Source organism: Myodes glareolus, chromosome 3 (genome assembly GCF_982192425.1).
Source record: "Myodes glareolus chromosome 3, mMyoGla1.1, whole genome shotgun sequence".
Lineage (NCBI taxonomy): Eukaryota > Metazoa > Chordata > Mammalia > Rodentia > Cricetidae > Myodes > Myodes glareolus.
The window spans coordinates 29,601,682-29,625,624 of NC_142028.1; the positions used below are offsets into that span (position 1 = coordinate 29,601,682).

The 23,943-nt window shown below is 48.7% G+C and overlaps 1 protein-coding gene across 4 annotated transcripts in view; it reads right to left on the minus strand.

Moving 5' to 3' along the window:
• Positions 1-974: 974 nt before the first annotated feature.
• Positions 975-23,943, minus strand: part of Slc6a13 (solute carrier family 6 member 13) — a 34,984-nt gene continuing 12,015 nt past the window's right edge. For 3 of the 4 annotated variants that reach the window (XM_048444326.3, XM_048444327.3, XM_048444328.3), the window contains exons 3-15: positions 19,566-19,700; positions 17,148-17,288; positions 14,128-14,212; positions 13,374-13,506; positions 12,387-12,521; positions 6,312-6,415; positions 5,318-5,442; positions 4,241-4,353; positions 3,808-3,945; positions 3,083-3,185; positions 2,642-2,742; positions 1,703-1,873; positions 975-1,396 (exon numbers count right to left, since the gene is read on the minus strand). In XM_048444326.3, coding sequence (XP_048300283.1) covers positions 1,274-1,396; positions 1,703-1,873; positions 2,642-2,742; positions 3,083-3,185; positions 3,808-3,945; positions 4,241-4,353; positions 5,318-5,442; positions 6,312-6,415; positions 12,387-12,521; positions 13,374-13,506; positions 14,128-14,212; positions 17,148-17,288; positions 19,566-19,700 — 1,607 coding nt within the window. In that variant the 3' untranslated portion in view covers positions 975-1,273. The remainder of the gene's footprint in view (positions 1,397-1,702; positions 1,874-2,641; positions 2,743-3,082; positions 3,186-3,807; positions 3,946-4,240; positions 4,354-5,317; positions 5,443-6,311; positions 6,416-12,386; positions 12,522-13,373; positions 13,507-14,127; positions 14,213-17,147; positions 17,289-19,565; positions 19,701-23,943) is intronic. The other variant, XM_085687060.2, reaches the window with a different exon arrangement.

Sequence of the window (23,943 nt, forward strand, 5' to 3'; positions counted from 1 at the left end):
GAAACTGACATGTCAACAGCCGAGAAGCCACCGGGAATGCCTGAACAGCCACAGGACATTTAGCCAAGTCAAGGAGCACCAGAGGCCCCAGGTAGACCTTGCGTTAGATGGGAAGACATACACGTTCGTCTCACGTTGACAGCACACAGCAGCATCAGGCGCCCCCTCCCCGTCCCCTTAGAGGCTGGTTGCTAAGGTATGCCTAAGATCTTGCTTCACCTCCAGGCAACATCCTAGAGCTTTGCCAGCCTTCTGTCAGATTCTCTTGAAACCTAGCCTTAAGGGTTCATCGCGGGGCTGAGCACATGACGGTGCCACCCCCGTGTGGTCACATCTGGAAGTGACAGTATCCTGTGTCAGAACCTCTTGCTAGCTGAGAATGAGGCTGTCTGAAGGAAGTGGATCCCTCTGCTGGCAGAGTCTGGGCACGGCTTCCTCTGCAAGACCCCTCTGCATCCGTCTGGATCTGCACAGGCCCAGCTGGCAGCCAGTCTCTCAGCCTGCATCAGTCCATGGGGACCCACAGCTGACAGTGTTGGCAAGCAGGGTAGGGACACAGCAAGGGTCGTGTGGGCAGGAGGAAGCTGTAACCCGTTTGTCTTCTTCCATCTTGTAACCAGAGCCTGGTCCCCTCTGTCCTTCCCTTTCTTCCCTTGTTAGTCCTATGATGGAAATAGGGTGAAGTGGTGGCAAGAAGTAGAGAGGACAATGCTGGACCACATGAGACCTTAGGAAAGCACGGGGGGGGGAAGCTTTCTTCAATCCGAATGTGTGATGGAGGACATTGGTCTAGCCCCATCATTTGTCTCCCCTGTCCCAGCATAGCAGCCATGCCTGTTGTGTGATTCAGGGCAAACTCAGTAAGGACAGAGTTAGCAGGAAGCAGGACCGGAGAGCCACAGTTCCACAATGAAGGTGGGGGTGGGGCAAGGCACAAACACAGGGCAGAAATCAGGCATACTGGCAGGCAGTGGTGGGAGGAAGTCGAATTTAATGGCATGGAGGGAAGGGGGCCCAGCGACCAGCCAGGTTTTAACCTCCGCAACCCTTGTTGGGCTTCCCAAGCTGCCTCAAGGGGTGTTACTGATGTGGACATGTTACAAGGTTTGGACCACTCTGGAAGAGGGGAATTGAGACAGGAGGTACCCAGTTCAGACGGTGGCTTCCAAATACCCCCTCTTGTCTTATCTCCCCCAGCACAGAGGGGGGCTTCTGCCCTCTGCTCCTATAGCTGTCCAGAGCCAGGCTCACAGGCATGTCAAAGACCTTGGCCCTAGCAGGTAGACTCCAATTCTGTGAGCCTGAGAAGGGATGTCATAGGCGTAGCAGGAGCGGTAGGTTCTGGTTGGTTCTTCTGGGGAAGGTCTTCAGCCGGGCACGTGAGCTGGCGGAGCCTCTGGAAGGAGAGCAGAGATAGTCATCGCGGTAGAGGAAGGATGCCTGCTGGTACTAACGTCTGTCTGCCTTCCCTGTCGTAAACCTGTTCCAGCTGCCAACCCCACAGTCACAGACCAAAAGTCTTACAGTTGTGCTGTGTCCCTTTCTTAAGACCCCCAAGTACTCTTTCTCTGGAACCTTGGCACCCACGCCAGGCTGCGGGGCGGGGGTGCCCTTTATACACCAGCTCCATGGGAAGCCACCCACCTGCCATCCAAGACCTATTCATCCAGTGAGGTTCTATCCCCCATTGCTTTCCGCCTACCTCTCTGAGTGGGCCCTTGAGAGTCCTAAGCTTGTAGATGCTCCAGGCAGGAATGCAGATCATAGAGGATAGAGCGAGAAGCCACCCCAAGGCATCCCCCCACCACGGGTATGTGTACTTCTTGTTGTAGGTCAGGGGTGTATATTTGATCACGGAGAACAGAAAGGTTGCCTGGAGGGAAATGGAAGACAAAGAGGTTGGTGCTGGGGCTCTGTGCCATCGGCATCCCCCCTCCATCCCACCCCCACAGCTGCCTGGTAGGGTTTGTTCTCCCAGAAGGCTGTGCTGCTTATCTAGGTCAGTCAGCCTCCAAGCTCCACCCACATTCTACTCCAAGTCCACTCCTGGGTAGCAATTCTCAGTGTCTATCCCCTGTCACTGCCAGGCCCCTGGGTCCCTCTCCTCAGTCGGGTCTAATTAGGACATAACTCTGTGCCGTCTCCTGCACCAAGAGTCAGGCGTAGGGACTCCAGTCTCCTTCCAGCCTCCTCGCTCATGCCAGGCACACGATAGAGGCTCCAGGAGCTGCCGAATCCCAGCTCTCTGAACCATCCTAGATGGTGTGAGTGCTCACCTGTCTATAAAGTGATATAGAGCTGACACTCTTCCTGTGTGTCGCTGAGACAGCATGTGTGTGGCGAGCACTCTGGGGGCCTGCTGCTGTGCTCACAAGCAAGATTCTGAGCAGCCTACCATTACATGTCAGTCCTTTCTGGGATATCAGCCTCACACTGGACTAATGGTCGTCAGCTCATCTGACAGCCTTGAACCTCGATTAATGCCCCTGTGGTGAGCAGAACCCTTTTAAGTTATCTAGCGAGAGAATGAACGAATCTAAGACAGTGTCCAAGGCCAAGGCAACCAGGGGCCTCCACTCCACTGCAACCACAATGCCCCTCTACCCTGCACCGTGCCTTTACCCCGTGAGAATTCTGTTACCATGCACACAGCTGGGGTGAAAAAGAGCCAACAATATTTGATAAGAGGCCATGGCTTGTATCCAATCATATCCTCAATGTTGTCATAGAAGCGGCTGGCTCCTGTCAGGCAGGGAGGAAGAAGGACAGAAGATGCATTTCAGGCTGTGAGGGGTTGGGATGGGGCCAAACAGGCTAGGATGGGCATGGGCAAACAGGTGGCAAGGCTGCCTTTGGAACCATGGCTGGGAGAAAGCAGCTGGCTAGGAATCGCGGGCATACACACCATCAGGGAAAGGGAAGGGTTAAAGGGTTTGGACGAGACAGGACGTGAACCCTTCAGGTGCTTTCGGTAAGGCTATGACAGACAGGAAAAGGGAGTGTGAGCAGCAGCTGTCTCTCTCGGAGAGTGCCGGCGTGGAAGAGTGTGCCAGGCTCTGGGCCCAGGGCGGAAGCCACTCACCATAAACCCAAGCCACACAGAAAGACTCAAAGATGGCCACGAAGAGAAGGCACATGCCGCTGGCTGCGTAGTAGTCGAAGAGTTGAAACACGTACATGCCACCCTGCGTGGGAGACGATGATTGGGAGGACGCAGAAGGGCTGACCCCATGACCCCTGTATCCCGCAGGGCAGAGGTGGTGGGGTCCACAGACAGTAGCATAAGACAAGAGAGCTTTAACCTCCGAAGTCCCAGAAGTCAAAAGCAATCGCCGTTTCTTAGCATTGTTTTTGGATAGAAGATGAAGAGCATCAGAGAGCTGTTATTCTTGTCCCTGAGGCTGTCCAGGGTTAGACCCAAAAGCTCCAGACAGTGTACAGTCTTTTGAGGAAAGATAGCCATCACTGGATTCCTCAAGCTGATGGGTTCTGTCACCTGTGTTCCCCAGGGTGACACGGACAGAGGGCCACCCATCCCCAGGGTACTTCTTTCCCTTTGAGGTCATCCCTGGGAAAGCATGGGACCCCAGCAGAGAGCCAGCTTTTCCAATATTAGATTCCCCATGTATCCTGCCTTATGTTCTGTTACCCTGGAGCCAAATTACCCCTCAACCGCTCATTCTGTGGGGGCTAAAGAGGGAGGTGGTGCTCCCCCAGCCGGGAAGCCTACCCTGTGGTCCTTCCCAGCAGGTGTCAGTATCCGTTTGACTCCCAGTCAGGTCCCCATCCAGACTCCCAGCGTCTCACCTCTGTGAGCATGATCAGCCCGATGAAAAAGGAGGTGACAGACACAATAAGGATGAGGATCTCCCTTCGGTTCTTCCGACGGAACACCCTGGGATACATGTCCACCAGCGCTGTCACCAGGCTTTCTACGCACACAAACTGAATGAGAGGATAAGAGAAAGTAGGGGAAAAGGGAGCGCCCAGAGCAAGCCCCACCAGCCAGCTCCAGCTTCCTTCCGGCCAGAAGCCTCCCGCGCCAACCCCGAGAGCAGATATCCCTGTATGTGAGTGTGAGGGGACACCACCTTGAAAGCTCCTCCAGGTCCCTAAAATGGTATCCACCTCAGACATCCACCCAGTCCCCCAACTCTTCAAGGTCTCACAGGTTGCAAAGCTCAACCAGCGCCCTCCACACCCACTCATGCCTCAGACTCGGAAGGGCCGCCTCTGATACCTGGCTGTCCAGTCCCAGGAGAACAACCATGAAGAAGAAACAGCAGGCCCACAATGGTGAGAAGGGCAACATCACCACAGCTCGAGGGTAGGCGATGAAAGCCAGGCCGGGGCCTACGGCAGGAGCAGAGGAACACAGCCCAGAGCCTGAGCCAGCTCCAGGCCTCTGCAACCCCAGGGCCTCCCAGGATGGGGCCATGGAATAACAGAGCTGGAAGAAACTGCCCCCAAAGTTGTCATCACTAGCACGTACTGACACGAGTCACCCAAACATCCACTTGGTTCCCAGTGCCCCTGGCACAACCCCACTCTATTACAGCAAGAAGAGAGGCTAGAGACCCTGCAATGAAGAAATTCGGGTCTAACAAGGGCTCTAGATGCCCAGATCTACTGCCTCAAACCAAGGGTCTCAAGCCAAGAATGAGGTCCAAGAACTGGCAGGCCAAACAAACCTGTGAAGCTGACCTGAGGAAAGTAAGAAAAGATGGGAGGGGTCTGCTGCCATCTAGGACAGGGAGGATGCTTGCTTTCCTGTGCTGACAACCGTAGTAAAGGAAATGCTCAGGCTGGATTTGGTCTGGACCTGCAATTCACTGTGGCTGCCCTGAAGACTTTTCTGTCCCCGTCATGAGTGACCCAGAAGTAAAAGAACCCACTGGCACATTTACTGTCAAATAACTGCTCCCTTAAGTTATTCAAATGGCAAGAACAAATTTCCCTGCCAAAGCCTGGTTAAGCCATAGGAAGCTTCCTCTGAAAAGCCAAGGGTACTCTGTGACCTTGGACCCTGTTCCCACTCTAGAACAGCCAGGACAGTATTGGTATCAGTTTAACATAGTTTACACCTCATGGTACAAGCCAGACGCTCTACATAGCATGTGCCATATACTGCTTCAATGTCCTTTATTGAAAATGCTTGTTTGTTTGTTTTGTTTTGCTTTTTTTTGATTTGGGAACATTTATACGGACCCTACTCTGAAAATTTGAAATGCTCCAAAATCGGAAACTTTTTTCAGCATTAACTCAGGATCCTGGTTGCCAAGAGTGAACCTGTCTTCAACTCCCCCAGGACACTCACCTGACTCAGCAACCTCAGAGATGGGCACACCCTGCTCCTGAGACATGAAGCCCAGAATGGAGAAGATGGCGAACCCGGCCACGAAGCTGGTGCTGCTGTTGAGAATGCAAAGGGCGATACAGTCCCTGTGGGGTGCAGGTGGCATAAGGAGGCATCCGGTTAGGTCAGGAGAGAACTGCCAAAAGCCTGGGCTTTCTGTCCGGGAGCTAACAGAAATCCTGGGGAATACAGCTTCTCCCACAGTTGCAGAGGCCAAGGGTGGGGCTCCCTGGCAGAATTAGATTGGTCAAGGGCACCCCTCCTCTAGTCCTTTGACCCCTGACTAGCTAGCTCATATGTAGAATAAACCATGGTGGTCCTGAAAGAATAATACCACGTGGAAGGAAAACACTAAACGATCCTGCGCTCTGTCACCTCCGCCCTGACACACTGCTCCTACATCTGGGCACACGGCCACTCTCATATGAGCGCATGTACTCTCGACATAGAAAATAACAAATAGCAAAGAACTCTTAGGCATTTCAATTTGATCTTGAGATACACAATAGAAATTTTGGCAGTATTTCAGACAATATTAAGATGGGCTGAAACTCTTGAGTATGAACCAGGTTCAGCGTGAGACAGAGATCACAAGCAAGGGCTGTCCGGGAGGCAGGCCCAGGTAGTGAAGCGAGAATGTGTAAGGACACATTTGCCAGGTAGAGTCACCAAGACCGGGCCACTATTGCACGACATCAGCAGTTACTATCTTTGCTGGCATAGAGCTCTTGCACCCATGAGCCTCTTAATAAGCCAGGGAAGGTTGTGCGCCTGATAGGGTCTTCCAGCCAATCACAGCTATCCTACCCTCTGAAAAGCAATCCTTTGCCCAGCTCCTGCCAGCTTCTCTGACTTTTCCACGGCCTTGGGGTACCAAGGTAGGATGCAGATGGACCAGGGGCATGAGCTGGTGCAGTCCATCCTGACCTGGGTTGCCAAGAGATGAGAGAGTCACCTGTAACAGTTGTTGTGGTACTTGTTGTAGCTGCCCAGGGCTGTCAGGCACCCCAGGCAGATGGCAAAGGAAAAGAAGATCTGGGTGCCTGCATCCATCCACACCTACACAAGGGAAAGGAGGAAGCTGAACGGTACGGAAGCCCATGGGAGTCATGCCCACATGAGCATGAGGGCACGCTCCAGGCTCTGCCAGCCATGGTGGCAGCCCTCTTCCCGCTGCTCACATCCTGGCTCTCCATCTTGGGCCCCTAAATGGAGTTTCTTGAGGATGCCACAGGATGGAACAGATGTTGGGCATTCAAAGAAGACTAGCAGAGGCATGGTGGGGAAGATTCGAGGATGCTCCTCATCTGGAGCTTAATATCAGGTATTCAACCATGAATACAAAGCCCTTGGCTCTGCCCCGTGTCCTCCTATCTCAAGTCTCACAGCAGCGTGACCAGTGGTGAAGGCATTTCTAGGGATGTGGGTCCATAATATCAAAGCCACTTCAAGCCCGTAGCTTTGTTCCACAATCCTTTATGTCTTAAAAGCGAAGAGAATAGTTCCCCGCTCGCGGGCGTTCCAGAGGATGAAGTGGAAAGCCGAAGATTCCCCATCTAAACCTCAATGAGGCTGTCACTGTTATCTCAGCTGGCTGACCCAGCCTTGCATGCTGTGGTTTCGATCGAACAGCTAGAATAATATCCCACCAGGGCTCGGGGCTAAGCCATTCTTCAGGGTTGCAGGAGGTAGGCTCCGGAGGCCATAGCCCTCTTACCTCCCCTCATTTCCTTCCACAGATAGCAACCTCCAGTACCCCTGCTAGCCCCACAGCTCCCCAGTCCCTTCCTGCCCCTCCCTAATTCCTTCGCTATAGCCACCACCCTCACCCTCTGTCCCTCTGCTCTGCACTCACCCCACCCCCCACTTGCTCCTCCTACTCAAGTGCCAATCTTCCTCTCCACAATGGGCATCTAGGGGACCCAAGGGCAGCTAGCTGACCACCTAGAATCACGTCTGCTCCTCAGCCAACATCCACGGCTGAGACACTGAGCCTCGCAGGCTGGAGGAGAACCCAGAACCTTCCCAAGCTCCCTGGTGATACTAACAGTCAACTATGGGATCACTCACTGACAGAGTCCTTGAGAAACTGATGCATCAGATGCAGGCCAGTTACCCCTCCTCTTACTGTAGTTCTGTCCCTACAGACATAGGGACCAAAGAGAGATATGGTAGAGAAGGGGAGAAGGTCTGCAGCCGTCTATCCTCTCTGCCCACTGAGCACTTCCCCCCGGGAAAAAGCCAGCAGCAGTGGGAAGCATAGTTGAGGTTGGGAAAAGGGCTCGAAGTCACCAGACAACAGCACAGGGGTAGAAGGCACCAGATAATCATGAGGGGAGATTGCCATGGGGAAAAGCAGTGGGAGTGACCAGCAGAGGGCGGTGCTAAGGGGACGGGACGGCAAGGACACGTGAGAGTGATGCCACCCAAGCGACTTTTCCTTCAAGACGTTCCAGGTCCCCTCCTAAAAGTGTCCTAATCGTCTCAGGGAACATAGTGACCTCTCATATTCTGTTCGATTCGTTCCTGACCCCATAGGGTCTGAGCCACTTAACCAGCAGGTCATTGAAGCAAGGAACACTGAGTCTGGACAGAGAGTGTGTCCCTGGGCTGGAGGTGAGAGGGCTGAGTTCATGGCACAGTTGTCATGATGTCAGCTGCTTTCTCCCAAATAGGACATCCAGGCCTTAGCTGTACAGCCTGAAAGCCTCGCTAGCCTTGAACTTTTGCCCCACCTCATAATGCGTTGGCCCTGTGTTAAAAGGACACCCCCTGTGTGCCTACAGAGACACTGTGATGGCCCCTAGGCAGGTGGTGGCCCCATCCTGTGACCATGCATATTTGTGAACTTGGATTTGGGAAGAAGTCTTAAGAAAAACCATGACTTGGCTGCTTGCCTCCCCTAGCAGGAGCTGGGGACAGGGGAGCAGAATGGACCATGGCAGGAGAGAGGTCAATGAGAACAGAGAAACTGCCACCCAGGAGGGCGAGAGTTCAAAGCTCAAGGGTCAGATGCAGACTTTGACGAAAGCCCTCTGGCTGTGAACTTGGCAGAGCTCGGTGCAGCTGCAGCTTGTCACACCTGCTGGGTCAGGGGAATGGAACCGGATGGGGGCGGGGGCTTCAGGAACACACAGCAAGCTGTTCTGTTCCCACCACAGGCGACCCACTGCCTCATCATTCCACGCCCCCTGGGTTTCAGAACAGAACTCTGATGTGTCTCCTGCTGGGCCAGAAGATTGACCCAGAATAAAAAAAAAAGGGTATGAAAAACACTTGGAGTGTGGGCAAAAAGAGGCCTTTGGGATAGAGAGGAAGAGCGCAGATCCAGGAACGGCGTCTTCAAACTCTGTATTTGTGGATAAATGCCTGCTATTCTTAGAAGGGCAATGGCTGTCAATGGTCAAATGTCAAACAAACAGTCACAGTTAAACAGATTGAGGCTCCAGCCCCACTTCTACCCATTACTGGTGCTTGATTTACCTCTCTGACCCATACTGTTCTCATAAAAAAAAAAAATCAGTCCAACAACAAATAAAACAATGAATACAAAATGCGTAATACATAAATAAATGTTAATAATTCCCTACCCTAAAGTAATAAAAAAAAAATAAGTGGTCCTTAGAACTCAAATAATCTATAAGCTTTCAGACGGCCATGATGGCACATGCCTTGTAATCCCAGGGTTTGAGAAGTAGAGACAGAAGGATTAAGAATTCAAGGGCATCCCTAGCTACCAAGTAAGTTCCAGGCCAGCCTGGACTACATGAATCCCTGTTTAAAAGAGTACTCAATGGGGCTGGAGAAATGGCTCAGCGGTTAAGAGCACTGACTGCTCTTCCAGAGAACCTGGATTCAATTCCCAGCACCCATATGGCAGCTCATAACTGTCTGAAAATCCAGTTCCAGGGGATCTGACACCTTCACACCAATGCACATAAAATCAATAAAATCATAAAAATTAAAAAAGATATTAAAGATATATAAAAAAAAGAGTACTCAAGACCAAACCTACCCCTCTCACGTACTAGCTTCTGCGTCTCAACAAGTCTTCAATTTCTAAGCTTTCACATCTCCATCTATAAAATGACGCCAATACCTGACTCGGGATGTTTGGTGATTGGAACAATTTGCCCTTGCCAGGCCCTGAGCCTCGTGCCCAGCCAGAGATAAGCAGTTGTGAGCCGCTGTCGTTTCAGCTCCCAGTAGATGACACCAAAATAAAGACCTAGTTTTGGTGGGCGGCGGTGGAGCACGCCTTTAATCCCAGGGCTTGGGAGGCCGAGGCAGAGGCAGGCGGATCTCTGTGAGTTGAAGGTCCAATTTGTCTATAAAGCAAGTTCCAGGACAGCCAGGGCAACACAGAGAAACTCTGTCTCAAAAAACAAAAACAAACAAAATAAAGAATTAGTTTTGGTCCGCAGTTAAACACCCTACTTCATGAGAATTGCAACATGTGGGGGTTTTAAAGTTCCCACAGGGCTCTTCAGACAATCTACCCCCACTCCCCCCACTCCCTGCCCTTACTCATCAGCTGAAGTTCAGTAGAACAAGAGGTGGCCATGAGGGACAGGCATGGTGTGAGCAAAGCAGCTGCTGTGTTCCTAAGAGCCAGCTCTCAGCAGGAGCCCTGGAGCCTGGGAAAGGCAGGAACCTGGCCAGCTCACAGCAAGCCTGGCAGAGAGGCGGAAATGAGAGAGGAACCCAGCAGTCTCCCCTGGCTTCCCGCCTCTGCTCATGGCGGGAGAGATGCCTTTAGTCTTTGTGTAACCTAGCGGGGATTCTGTACCTTTCTCAAGTGCCAGGCAAACACCAGTTGGGATTATTACACTCCCCAGGGAGTGCCAACTACATTCAATTAGGGTCTAGCAGGATGTCCCACCCTGCAGGCACTACTCAGCTCACAGGTGACAGCCACCTACCTTCAACACGGGACTACAACCCCACTGCCCTTGAACATGCTCCCTGCCCACAGCCACAAAGCCTATGGAACAGGCACATTTCCTGTGCAGTCTACAATTGCCTGGGGATTGGATGGACGGCAGCGGGAGCCTTTCTCTCTGAGGCAGACACAACTTCATTAAACCCCGGAGCTGAAGCTTGCCTGGCCCATGCTCAATGACTTCTGGGAACTTATATACCACACACTGCTCCTAGAATGGGCCTGGCACAGAATGCAGCCCAGTACAGTTTGCAGTGAGGGAGTTGCAGAAGAAGCCAGGATGAGCAGACACCTTGCCTCCTTGCCTTCCAGAAGAGTCTGTAGGGTTGTCATCATCCTGACCTGTTTCCAGCTGCACACGTGAAGACAGACAGTCTTAAAACCCTGGGGTTGAGAGCTGGCCTGGCACGCGTGACACTCTGCCGTCATATCCAATACCACAAGCTCTTAAGGGCCTCTAGACCTGTCTCTCTATCTATAAAGTTAGGAGTGGTTCATTAATATGCTGGAAGGTCTAGCTGAAATAAGACAAGGAAACCTCTTAATAGTGCGAGGGATGTGTCAGTTGCCAGCTGCAAATGACTGATTAGGACAAAGGTACCAATATTGGGCTCCTTCGGTCTTTCAGAGCCCCTTCTGCAAGGTGAATCCAAGCCTGCCTTTACCTACCGGCCGACACTGCTGCCCGAGAGCAGCCCGCTTGCTGTCCATTGTCCACCACAACCCTCTGGTTCCAGGAAGTACAAAAGGCTTCCAAATCACGGAACAGAAACATCACTTAAGTACTGCATACGCCTGGGCCCGCGGTCCTCCTCTCTGCGTGGTGAAACAGCTTTGCTGGCCAAGCTCCAGGAAGCTTCAACAGCTCCAGTCCTATAACTTAACTCCATAGCCTGACCAAGTCCCAGCGTCCCATGTGGCCATTTAGTAGTAGCCTCTATCTCTGTGGTTTGTGAGAACCCAGAGAGGAGAAGGCCAGACTCACAACCCTCAGGAAGACTCAGGACCAAGGCTGCTTTGTGAGGAGATTCTGACTGAGGCTGGCCTGCCTGCTGGGAGCCAGGCTACCCAGAGAAGACTTGTAATTCCCCCAGATGAAGTTGAAGATTTGCGAAGGGCTCAGCTTTGAATCAACCCCAATTCTGCCCAAAGGAGAGCTACTGCTTCAGACCAGCGGGGTCTTGAGAGTCCTGTGACCATTCCTCGCCTTTCTAACTTTCAACAACTTCACAGATAGGGCTTGTGCCATGCAAGGCCATCCAACAGTCCTTTAGTTGTGGGGAACCACTTGTCCTCAAATCCCCTGGGGGTCCTTGCATTGATACAGAACCCCCCCCCCAAAACCAAGAGGAACATCGCTGACCTAGACACACTCTCCCCTCTGAGTCCAGGCAGCATGTAACCCTGGGTAGCAGCCGTCACATCCCTGCTGCTTGACCGGCCTTCAAAATGGCTGCCAAGAGGACACCTGTCAGAAGCAGGCATTCACAATCAGGGCACCTCGTACTCCCTCACTGTAAAGCAACACAACCCTCCAGTGCATCCCCACCCCCGGACACGGAGAAGCTGTAGGCAGTGGAGGGAGAGAGCATGGACACCCCAAAGGGAGGCCCATGAAAAAGAGACAACTGACAGGAAATTTGACACCAGCCCAGCTGCTGTGGGAGGAGCAGGAAGCAGACACTAAAGAGTCAGGTCACTTGGCCAGAGAGAGGGCACCATAGGGCAGAGGATGGCAGGCTGAGGTGGCGACAAGGGACAAAGCTCAAAAGGAAACGTGGAATTCGAGGGCGAGAAAGGGAGAAGGGGGCAGTCTGCCAATAAAAGTGCTTAGTGGTATTTGTAGTCCCTAAGGATGATTCCCAGGGTCCCAAGTCCTCTGGGCGTCTGTAGACCAAGAAGGAACAGTGGCAGGCACCGTATGACCACAAGCAATTGCTGGCCCACATCTGCAGAAGGGAGCGTGCCCACTCCCACCATGCTAACCACCGTCATCACAGATACTTGGGGGACCATTGGGGAGCTGAGGTACTCCGTATAGTTCAAGTACCCCCAAAGTCATCTGGTGGCCCTGTAGTAGCTTCTCACCTGGGGGTCCCACAGACGTGTGATGTTGGGGTACAGGTAAAACTGAATTCCTTGGGCTGCCCCAGGCAGGGTCACTCCTCGGATCAACAGGACTGCCAGCATGAGGTAAGGGAATGTGGCTGTGAAGTACACCACCTGGCCAAGCAGAGGAGAAACAAGAACAGAGTGAGTTAAGTGCCCTAGACTAAGCGCACTGGAACTCCCTAATAGGGGGATGGGGTCTGACAGCGAGCTCCCAGCCCACAGCAAAGGCCAAGGGAGTTTCCCCTCCTGCCCCTCCCTCAGCCTCGCAGCTGTTCAGTCCCATCTCTCCAGACCTCGGACCACAACTCACCTCTTCTTCCCTCCAGCCCCACCCTCCTTGCCGTTCAGTGTTTGTGGAGTGGCTGTGTGAACACAAGCCTTTGCCCACACAAGTGCTTAGAAAGACAGCACCGGGGTCTGGCATGCAAATCTCTGTGCTATGTGACCCCTTCCAGTGGTGGAGGGGGTCACTTAGGAAGGAAGACTTATGAGAGGCCTCCAGGGCAGGGATCCAGAACAGCTCAGGAGGCAAGCGCATGCTTGCGTGTATGCCCATGTGCATGCACACACACCCTCTCCACTTCGGCCTCTAGGGCAAAGAAAGGCCAAAATCCTAGAATTGGCTGAGAATCATCAGAGGTGTGTGGTCTAACAGCATTCTCTGTGCACTGAACTCTTATGAAATGGGGACCCATGACTCCGTTAGATTTGTAAGGTGCTCACACCCACTGTAGATTCCAAACTGGAGTTCCTCTGGTGCTGCCCCTCCTCCCTCTCTCCTTCCATTCACCCCCCAGGAGTACACGGATGGAACCCATTAGAGGCACAGAATCAAGGCAGGAAGCCACATAAATTGCTATTGTCACCCCCTCCTGTCTTAATTAGGCTAAACCAAGGGTGACAGTCCCTACGGAAGGCAGGCTGTCCTGGGACGGGAGGAAGAAGGAACTTGCCAGCACAAACCTTGCCCGTGGACTTGACCCCCTTCCAGATGCAGAAGTAGCAGATGATCCAGGCAAGCAGGAGGCACAGGACCAGCTCCCAGCGCAGCGCCCCCAGGTGCTGGATGCCATCTGAGAGCTTCAGGACTCGCCTCCTAAGAGAGAAGGTGTACCCTGGCCTTTTGCTTGGATTTCATTCCTTCCTTCTTCTCCCTCCCTTCTGTGTTATTGGGGGTTTTTTATTGGTTTTGTGGGGTTTTCTCTTCTGTATAGGAGATAGAACCCAGAGTCAAAAGCATGCTAGGCAACCACCCTAACCCTGAGGGCACACGTGTGGGCAGGAGACTGACACCTCTACGCTCTTGTCTCTTTTGCACAGAGATGGAGACAGACCTAAAGTGTGGCTAACACACACTGTACCCAGTTCAGTTTGCTTGGAAGGTTCACTGAGCCCGGGGGAAGGGAAGTAGACATAAACTTTCTCATCCATCTGAGAATGCTTGATGTCAGGGATCAAGCCTTGGGTGAATGACATTCGGGATAGGGTTTGGATGAGGTGCAGTACCTTCAGCCAGAGGAGAGGGCGGTTAGTATAGGTACACATATATGACACTGTCTGACATGAGAATTAAAGCCCGTCTAAGAACAATCCTGCATTAACCATAGTAAAGGTACTACAGAGCTAAACCACATAGGCGCTGCCCAGGGAAGTCCCCAGTCCAGGTCCCTCTTTCGAATGCAGAGCCACATCCCAAAGGAAGAGAGGTCTCACTTACTCCCAGAACTCGATGACAGGGGAGGTGGCATTTTCGGAAGTCACATTCAGGGAAGCATTGGTCTTCTGGAACTCCACACAGTTTTCTACCCATGAACCCCAGGGAGGAAGGAGGAAGTTCATCAGTCAACACTGGGCATGACCAAAGATAACAGGATCAAAGTAAGGAGGCCAGAAGGCTCTAGGCTAGAGTCCTGCGAGCCACACATTCTCCCACATAGCAGCCTTCCACGAGGCAACCTCCCCTCTCACACACTCCCACTGTGGACTGCCCACTGCTTGTCTACGGAGTCTCATTAAAGTGTGGCCAACTGCACTTGGGGAAAGAGTCTGTGTGCCAGGTGATTCGAAATATAAGCCATCCCTGGCGAACTGTCCCAGGCGGAGCCACAGCCTTGGAGGAATGGTAAGAACACCTTCGAAGAAAGTCACATAGGGAAGCAGCCAAGAACACAGTCGCAGGAACAAGGTCAAAGAGCGTTGACTCTGACTCTGCGGGTATCGACTGTGCGGCCTTGGGTGAGTGACAGTTTGATACCCACGTATCACTTTTCTGATCTTAGAACACAGATATTGATATGAGGCTGGTGGAATAGCAAATAGAAACATAAATGTGAAGCAGTGAATATGGTGGCTCTTCACGACCTGCGCAGCACTTTGGAATCTCTCATAATGCAGACATTCTTTTTAACGTTTTAACATCAATATAATCTTAAGGAATACAAAGGCAGATAACCCAGTGGGTAAAGGCGCTTGCTGCCAGGCCTGATAATGTATACCACTTCTTTCTGCATTCCTTTCTATGTTGTTCACAGTGTGTGTGTGTTGGGTGGTTTTGTGTCAATTTGACCCAAGCTAGAGTCATTAGAGAGGAGGGAGCTGCAATTGAAAAAAATGCCTCCATCCATTTGAACACAATTGTCGGCTAGTCTATAGAGCAGCGGTTCTCAACCTTCCCAATGCTGCAACCCTCTAATACAGCTCCCCATGTTGTGATGATCCCCAACATAAAAATATTTTATTGCTACTTCATTACTGTAATTTGACAATTGTTATGAATATGGCGTAAATATTTGCAGGATATCTGAAACACGAACCCTGAAAGGGGTCACAACTCACAGGTTGAGAACCATTGCTTAGAGCATTTTCTTAATTAGTGATTAATGGGGGAGGGACCGTGGGTGGTCCCATCTCTGTGTTGATGGTTCTGGGTTCTATAAGAGAGCAGGCTGAGCAATCCAGGGAGACCAAGCTGGTAAGCAGCACCCCTCCAAGGCCTCTGCATCAGCTCCTGCCTCCAGACTCCTACCCTGCTTGAGTTCCTGTCCTTCAGTGATGAACAGGCTTATGTGGAAACATTAGCCAAATAAACCCTTCCCTCCCTTTTGGTCAGGGTGTTTCATCACAGCAGTACTAACCCTAACTGAGACACAGTGTCTTTTGTCAGCTGGTGACCGCTCCAGGAGGATAGGGCTCTTTGCTTTCCTCCTTTGCCAGTTGCAGGGCTTAGACCAGACCCATATTCCCAGGCCCTCAGCATTTCTTGATATCTTATAAGGTAGGTAGCCAGCTCGTGCTAGGACAAAACACCTTCTCCATTGCCTTTCCAGCTAAAAGGACAACATCAGTAAGCAGCAAAAAGAAAAGTGCCCAAGTAGGGCCAAAGGTCAGCGTGAGGACACCAGTTTATTTGGGAGGAGCCTATTGCAATCTTTGGGTGTTGGGAAGCATACCTCTAAGATCTGACTTTCATTTGACAAAAGATGGCAGAATGTAGGTGGCACCAGAGATGGGCAAGGACTTGCCTGAGAAGGGAGTATGAAGTACTGGGCACATGCCAGATTCTGACAGAGTAATGAAAGCCAGTCTGAACCTGGCACGTCAGAGATTCGAACTCCAGCTTAGAGCCAATGACTTCTCTGTACAAGAATGCATGCATCATGGCCCTTGCTCCTTCATATGCTCTCACAGACGAGCACGGAAAGACACTTGGACAATTATCGTGACATGTAGCAAGGAGATGCCAAGCAAAGCATCAGCCAGCATGTTCTTTGTGCTGCCCAGCCACTAGGCCATCTGGCATGCAAAGTGTAAATTCCACTGTTCTGTTCCTCACACACCCTGGCTACATATCAGGTGCTCAGTAACATGTGAAGCGCACACAGAACACATCCATCCTCAGAGGTGGGACCGTTGAGGCGTCCCACGCTGGATAGCTTTGCTGTCGTCATGGCTATCAATACATCAGACCCTCTCATCCATCAGTTCTCGCCGGGCAGTGGTGTCACGCGCCTTTAATCCCAGCACTCGGGAGGCAGAGGCAGGTGGACCTCTGTGAGTTCGAGGCCAGCCTGGTCTATAAGAGCTAGTTCCAGGACAGGCTCCAAAGCTACAGAGAAACCCTGTCTCAAAAAACCACACACACACACACACACACACACACACACACACACGAAAAAAAATCAGTTCTCTTGATCTAGGCTGCTCATGTGGTCTTACAAACACAGAAGTTAATAGCTATTATGAATTTTCTTGATAATGGACTGAACAGCTCATTGCTGAACTGATTGAGCACAGACAAATTACAAGTTTGAAAGACTTAAAATTTTACCAGATATGAAAAGCAAATACATACGTTGACGTATCAAACAGGCCATATTTCAGATAGAAGCCAATAAATGACTGAAACACAGAAAAGGACATCGGTTCTATTTGCTTAGTACAAAAATAGAATATATCAAGTTTTTTAAAGTCCATGACATTTTGCTTGTGAGGCTGGTGAAATCTCACATTGAAGGGGAGTGTTGGATGAGGAAGCCAGGGCCTTACTCGCACACCAAACAGTTGTCTGCCACTGACAATACTTTCTATTGGCATAAGTAATCTATTTGACTGGTTCTGAGTCCTAAAGATGAACTAGAGATTGAATGTCAGGATACAGTGATGATCTCACTCCTGGTTGATCCTCACTCCTGATAGCCAAGCAGGAGAAGGAAGCAGGCTATTCAGCAATGATCTTACCTGTATTCCACTCATGGCTGCAGCTTCCCCAGGGGAGGTCGGTGGTGAAGCTGCTGAAGAGGTAGAAGAGGGCCCAGGCCAGGACAACGATGTAGTAGACATTGAGGAGGCTGACGATTATCTGTGAGGCATAGCCGATGCCTGGAGAGGGGACTGAAGCTTTGGGCCAGGATAGTGCGAAATTCCTCACCCACCACCCACCCCTGTGCAGGAAGGGACTTGCAAGCCACTATCAGGGCCCATCGCAAGAAATGATAAGCCTAGCCTCCTGGCCAAAGGAGTACAGTTTCTAAGTTCTAATGGTCTCTTGGGTTGGTCCAGCACTTTGGTCTTCTGCTACTAAGCCTGAACTTTGATATTTTTCAAGCTCTGGGATACCTTTTAAATACCTAAGACTGGAGCTAGGCAGAGTGGCACATGACTGTAATCTCAGCACTCAAGAGGCCGAGGCAGTTGGATAGCCACAAGTTCAAAGACAGCGTGATCTACCTAATGAGACCCTGTTTCCCAAAAAATAAAAACTAACTCTACCATGACAATAGTTCATTTCCCCAGAATTAATCTGATTTGTTTTCAAAATAAAAATATGAGCTCAGGGCTGAAGATATAGCTCAGTTGGTACAATATTTGCCTTGCCAGCATGAGGACCTGAATTTGAGCCCCAGAACCCACATTTAAAAAGAAAAGAGCCAGATGTGGTGGCATGAGCCTCTGATCCCAGATCTGGGGAGGCACAGACAGGCAGATCTTCAGGACTCCCCGGCCAGTCTCACTGGCCTGTTTGGAAAGTTCCAAGCCAGAGAAAGACTCTGACTCAAAAAAAAAAAAAACTGGACAGTGCCTGAGAAAGAAGACCTGAGATTGACCTCTGACATTCACACGCACACACATACACACACATGCACACACAGAGGCACATACCAGGCACACAGCACAAAACCACAAGAGTAGAGACAGGCGGTTCACACAGGAGAAAATACAAACACTGGATGAACAACCTTTAAAATAGTTATCATCTCAATCATAACTTCTAAATTATGATACATATGTTCAATTGATGGAAGTTTACAAACCATCTGATGATCACAGTGCAGAAAACGGAGAACAAAAACCAGACTCTAAATCATGTACATTACACGGCAGAGCACCATGAGTGCCATGGAAAGTAGACATAGTGAAATAGAACCCCACTCCAACTGGAAGCAACCCAGATGTTGCTTGATGAGTAAATTATGGCTAACCAGATGTACACTGGTATCATGGAATACAACCCAACCAAGGAGAAGACAAGCATTATTATTAATATACAAACAGCCTGGACACCCTGCTGGATGCAGAGCAGAGCACACTGAGGAAGAAATCCAATCACAAAATCACTCATACTGACATTAAATGACATTCTCAGAATGACAGAATAGAAAAGAGAATAGGGTTTGCCAGAGTAGAGGCGGGGAAAGGTACGTGTGGCCACACGGTGGAGATGGGCATGATGACGTCACACGGGGACTCTTGGTGGTGGTAGTGATGGTCAAACAAACCAACATGTGGCAAAATTAGAATGGCACACGCATAACAGGAGGTTATGAAAGTCCCAGAAATGTGAATAAGTTCTGCGGGTGATGCCAATGTCAGTTTGGGGGTTTGGTAATATCCTATGGCTCTGCACAGTGTCATCACTGGGGAAAACTGGATGAAGGCACACAAGACTGCCCTGTGCTATCTTTATAACTCTCTGTGAATCTATAATTATTTCAAAATAAAAGCATACATTAGAATCTAATCTATAAAGGGATAAAATGTGAAATGAAGCAGTCTAAATTTTCAAGTTATTATGTCAAAGTGGCAGACTAATTGATGAAATACTCTCCTTATTTAAAACTTCCCTTCAAGGGGCTGGAGAGATGGCTCAGCAGTTAAGAGCACTGACTGCTCTCCCAGAAGACCTGCGTTCAATTCCCATCACCCACACGGCAGCTCACAACTGTCTGTAACTCCAATTCCAAGGAATCCAACACCCTCACACAGACATATATGCAGGCAAAACATCAATATAAAAAATAAAAATAAAATTTTTAAATGAAATTCTCTTTTAAAATGTTTTCTAGTTGATTAAATATGTCCTATTAAAAGTAAATCATTGTTACATATTTAAAACACATACAATAAAATAGCACTGCACTCCACCCGTTCACCCACTTGATCCAAAGCCTTTGCCTCACGCATCCATTATCACTATTCTGTCTGGTGAACTGCATAACTGCCTGAGTCTACAGCTCACAGACAAAATGGAGGTTAATATGGAGACTCGGGTCCTGTTTTAATCTCTGGACCGCTGTTCATCACTCAGACATTCTAAACAAGGGCTATGGATTATAAGCACCAGTCTATGCCCATGGAATGGGACACAGAGTTACTCACCCTCGAAGATGGGACAGATCTTCCTCCAGGCCGTGACGCCTCCCTGGTTGGTGTACTGGCCAAGGGCTGTCTCCAGGAAGAAGACAGGAATGCCACAGGTAAAAAGGAAGATGAGGTAGGGGATAAAGAAGGCACCTGTGGGTAGAAAATGGGGTGCCCATTACCTGGCACTCTCCTCTTCACAGTCCACATCCATCTCCTCTCAGTACCACCCCACACTGCTGATCAGAACCCCAGAGACAGAGAGCATACAAACTGCAGGTGATGCTATGTTATCTGTAACCACAGTGGGGATCAAGGGGCACCAAATTACCTGGAAGCTGTATGTCCCATGCTTTCTCGTCACTGTACAGCTTGAATCAGTGCCTGCTGGGTTTACTCCCCACTGAGCATCAGCTACTGCCTTAGTCACACATCCTCATGGAAATGGCAGGGAGACCACTAAATGACTAAATAACCAGAAACCTCACAGAGACTAAAATTCTGAACTCTTCTCAAAGACATTATTATACTAATTTCAGACTTTTTATTAAAGATTTGTGTTTTGAGACAAGATCTTGCTAGATAGTCAGGCAGTACTCAAGTTCATAGTCCCATGGCCATGACTTTCCAAGTGCTGGGATTATAGGCAGGGGCCTTTATCATACTAAAAGCAAATTTTCCTTTGGTAATCATTCTTATTCTTTGTTCCTAATCATTGGCTAAGGAAAGACTGAAGTATTTTCTCTGCATGGATCTCTACCTACGGCCAAAGTTGTCAGGAAGATTCACAGTAGAGAGCAGTCAGGAAAGGGAGGCCCACATGAACAGAAGCCCTAGAACCTTCCACTTGAGGCAGGAGAGAGGAAACAACCTGAGGGGAAAGAAAGAACCTCAAATGAGATTGAGGCAGAGAGAACTAGGTGGGGAAAACTAAAGTGAATGCTGGGAGAAAGAAGGGCAGAGTAAAGGGGAAGCCATGGAGCCACCACCGGAGACAGATGTGCTGAAACTTTGCTGGTAGACCAAGACCCCGTGGTGATGCACAGATTAATAGATATGGGTTAAATTAAGATGTAAGAGTTAGCCAATAAGAAGTTAGAACTAATGGGCCAAACAGTGTTTTAAATAATACAATTTCTGTATGGTTATTTCAGTTCTGGTCAGTCAGGACAAATAAGGGACCTCCCAACAACAGATTGGTACCCATGTGGCCAACTGAAATCTACTTAAAACCTGAGAGGGCTTGTAAAGGAATTCTAGATACACACACACACACACACACACACACACACAAAGTAGCCTCACTTTTTTTTTCCGAATGGACTTTGCTTGCTGGTGGCATGCTGCAGCTCCTTTAAGAGAGGTTTTCCTGACTCAGCAGTAGCAGAAAAAAATCCACAGGGCTTTAAAATGCTGGATTTCTGGGTTGTGCTGCTAGCATGGCCTCTGACTCTTTCAGGAGACTAAGCATTTAAATGGGGTTTTTAAGCAGTGTGTTACAAGCTGCTTAATGGCTCAACATAGACCCACTCTGGGGCCATGTGCACAGCTCAGTGGCTGTGAATGGACTTCATGTGTCATGTTGGACTGTGTGGAGCAAGCAGAAAATACCATAAGTACCCTAGCAATGCTGCAGCTTAGATTCTTAAGCACTTAGCATTTTAAGAAGCACTCTAGTCAGAAAATAATTACAGATACGCAATAAAGACAAATCTATATTTAAATAAGACCTCTAAATGGGTCACAATGTTGGATAATTGTATGTAGGCTTGGGAGAGAGAAGAAAAGGCATATAGAGAGCTGGAAAAGAAATAAATCATTTTTCAAAAAAAAAGTTTGTAAAGAGACAGAGTACAGACAGTCATAGATTAAAAAGAATAAGAAAAATAAGCCACATAAAGATGGAAAATTCACAGAGAGTCTGGGTTGTGTATATTATTGTGTTTTCTTTGAATTTTTGACTATGTAGGAGCTAAGTACAGAGGAACATTTCATTGTATGGACTGTGAAGCTAAACCAGCATGTATATTATAAAGGTATCTTGACTTCAGATTTTGGATCTAAGAATATGTTGCTTTGGAAAAGAGGTTCTTCTTTTGTTTCCACAGAGGATGAGAACCTGTGGGTTGCTTCCAGACTAATATGATTTGATGGACCAAGACCCTCTGAAAGGTTTCCGTGAACACTCCCCAAAAATTACTTCGCCCAATTGCTGACTGAGATGAAACTAGCACATAGGATACACCATGAAAGACCTGATTAATAGCGTCCCCAATCAGCAGGAAGTAGTCTAGAGAACTATGCCCAAATTCCCAAATATTGTTTATAAATGTTTGTTTACATTTATAGGGGGATATGCTATAGAGATTTGCATTGGTATGGATCTTGGTTTATTGCTACAACTTTAAGGACAATTTTGTTATACTGTGCATATATAGTTCTGCTCTTGATTAAGGTATTGTGTTTGTGCAGCTCATTTAAAAATGTAATGTATAATTAAGAAACATAGGTTAACAGATAATCATCTATAATAGTCAAGCTTGTAGTCACGTTAGTTAGATTTTCTAGATATACAGAGATGTATTCCAGTTGGATAGGTATTCTTCAAATTTTTCAAAGACCTTCAGAATATGGCATTTAAAATGTTTTAATAACTTAGGACTTTTCATGGCAATGAGACATATCTGCTCCTGGCAGCACCAATAACTTCAAAAGGAATACAGGCCCTGAAGGGGCTTCGTATGGAGTTTGCTAGCCATTTAGACAAGAAACTGCTCTTGTCTGGACTGCTTGACGAACTGGACATGCAGGACCCACAGAGAGGACTGCTGACCTTGTCTAAAGGTGAGACAGTCCTTTGAGGGTCCTGCTTCATGAAAAAGTCTGCCAGACATTCTGCAGGACACAGAAGAAAGTAACTACAAGCTGCCAATTTAGGAAGAACTGTCTTTGAAATTTTCTGCTTTGTGGAAAAGTCTGCTAGATACTATGGACCTGTAGGCTGAAGATGGATGCTCCAACAGTACAGAAGAACTTTGGGTGACTGTTCAGACAGTGAGATGTCTCTGTCAGTTCTAGAGTTTTGGAATTAGCTTACAATGTACTTCCTGTTTACTTAGGTAATATTATATCCTTCTGAGATCTTTGATGGAGTTGAAGAATTTATAGTTTTCCTTGGTTATGATAAAAGATAAAGTAGATGTAAATATTGTAACTGTAATTCTTGCTTGATACCTGTTTGGTTATATGTAATTTTACTATGTTAAAGTTAAACTTTCCTTTTTTATTTAAACAGAAAACGGGAGGTGATATGGGATTCCCCTATGTATGCTATGAATACCATTGGTTAATAAAGGACTGCTTTGAGCCTACAGCAGAGCAGAGCAGAAAGAGCTAGGTGGGGAACACTAAAGTGAATGCTGGGAGAAAGAAGGGCAAAGTAAAGGAGAAGCCATGGAGACACTGCCAGAGACAGACATGCTGAAACTTTGCTGGTAGCCCATGACCTCATGGTGATGCACAGATTACTGCAGATGGGTTAAATTAAGATGTAAGAGTTAGCCAATAAGAAGCTAATGGGCCAAGCGGTGATTTAAATAATATAATTTTTGTGTGATTATTTTGGGGCTAAGTGGCCGGGAACTAACTAGCGGCCTCCTTATTACAAGAGTGGTATGGCTGAGATTGTGCACACTCAGGGTGGTATAAGACTGGGCACACTTGGGGTGGTATGGCTGAGGTTGGGCATAGTATGGCTGAGGTTGGGCACACTCGGGTGGTATGGCCCTACACTAAAAAGAACCATTTCAAAAGATTAAAGATAACAATGCTCATACAGTGCCTGATCCCACTGACCATACACAGGCATTGAGACTCTCCTGGTACTGGATAGTGTATGTGTTCCTTGTCACTGGGGACAATTTCAGTTCCCCCTAACAAAAGAAATGTAAAGAAACTTAAACCAAGGCACATCACAATCCTGCTACTTAAACGCCCCTGTTTTTTAGGAGGAAGATTTTAACTATAACCAGAGAGGGAAACGACACATAAATACAGAAGAACAAAAAGAAGGAAAGCATCAAACTAATTCTTGGAAGCAAAGCAAGCAAGCCAGAGAGACAAATGTGTTATAGTAATAATGAGAAAATCTGTCAACCTGGAATTCTACAGTCAGAAAATGTTTGCTCAAAAACAAAAATGAAAAAAACTTCTCGAAGCATGAAAAGAATCCATCACCAGCAAGACACACAGTACAAGAAAAGTTAAGGATATCCTTCAGGCAGAGGGAAATGACTATGCCACAAACAATATATATCCTCAAAGGAATACAGAACTCTAGAAAGAGTAACTACATTGTCAAAAATACAGCTGGGCTGGGCAGGGTGGTGCACACTTT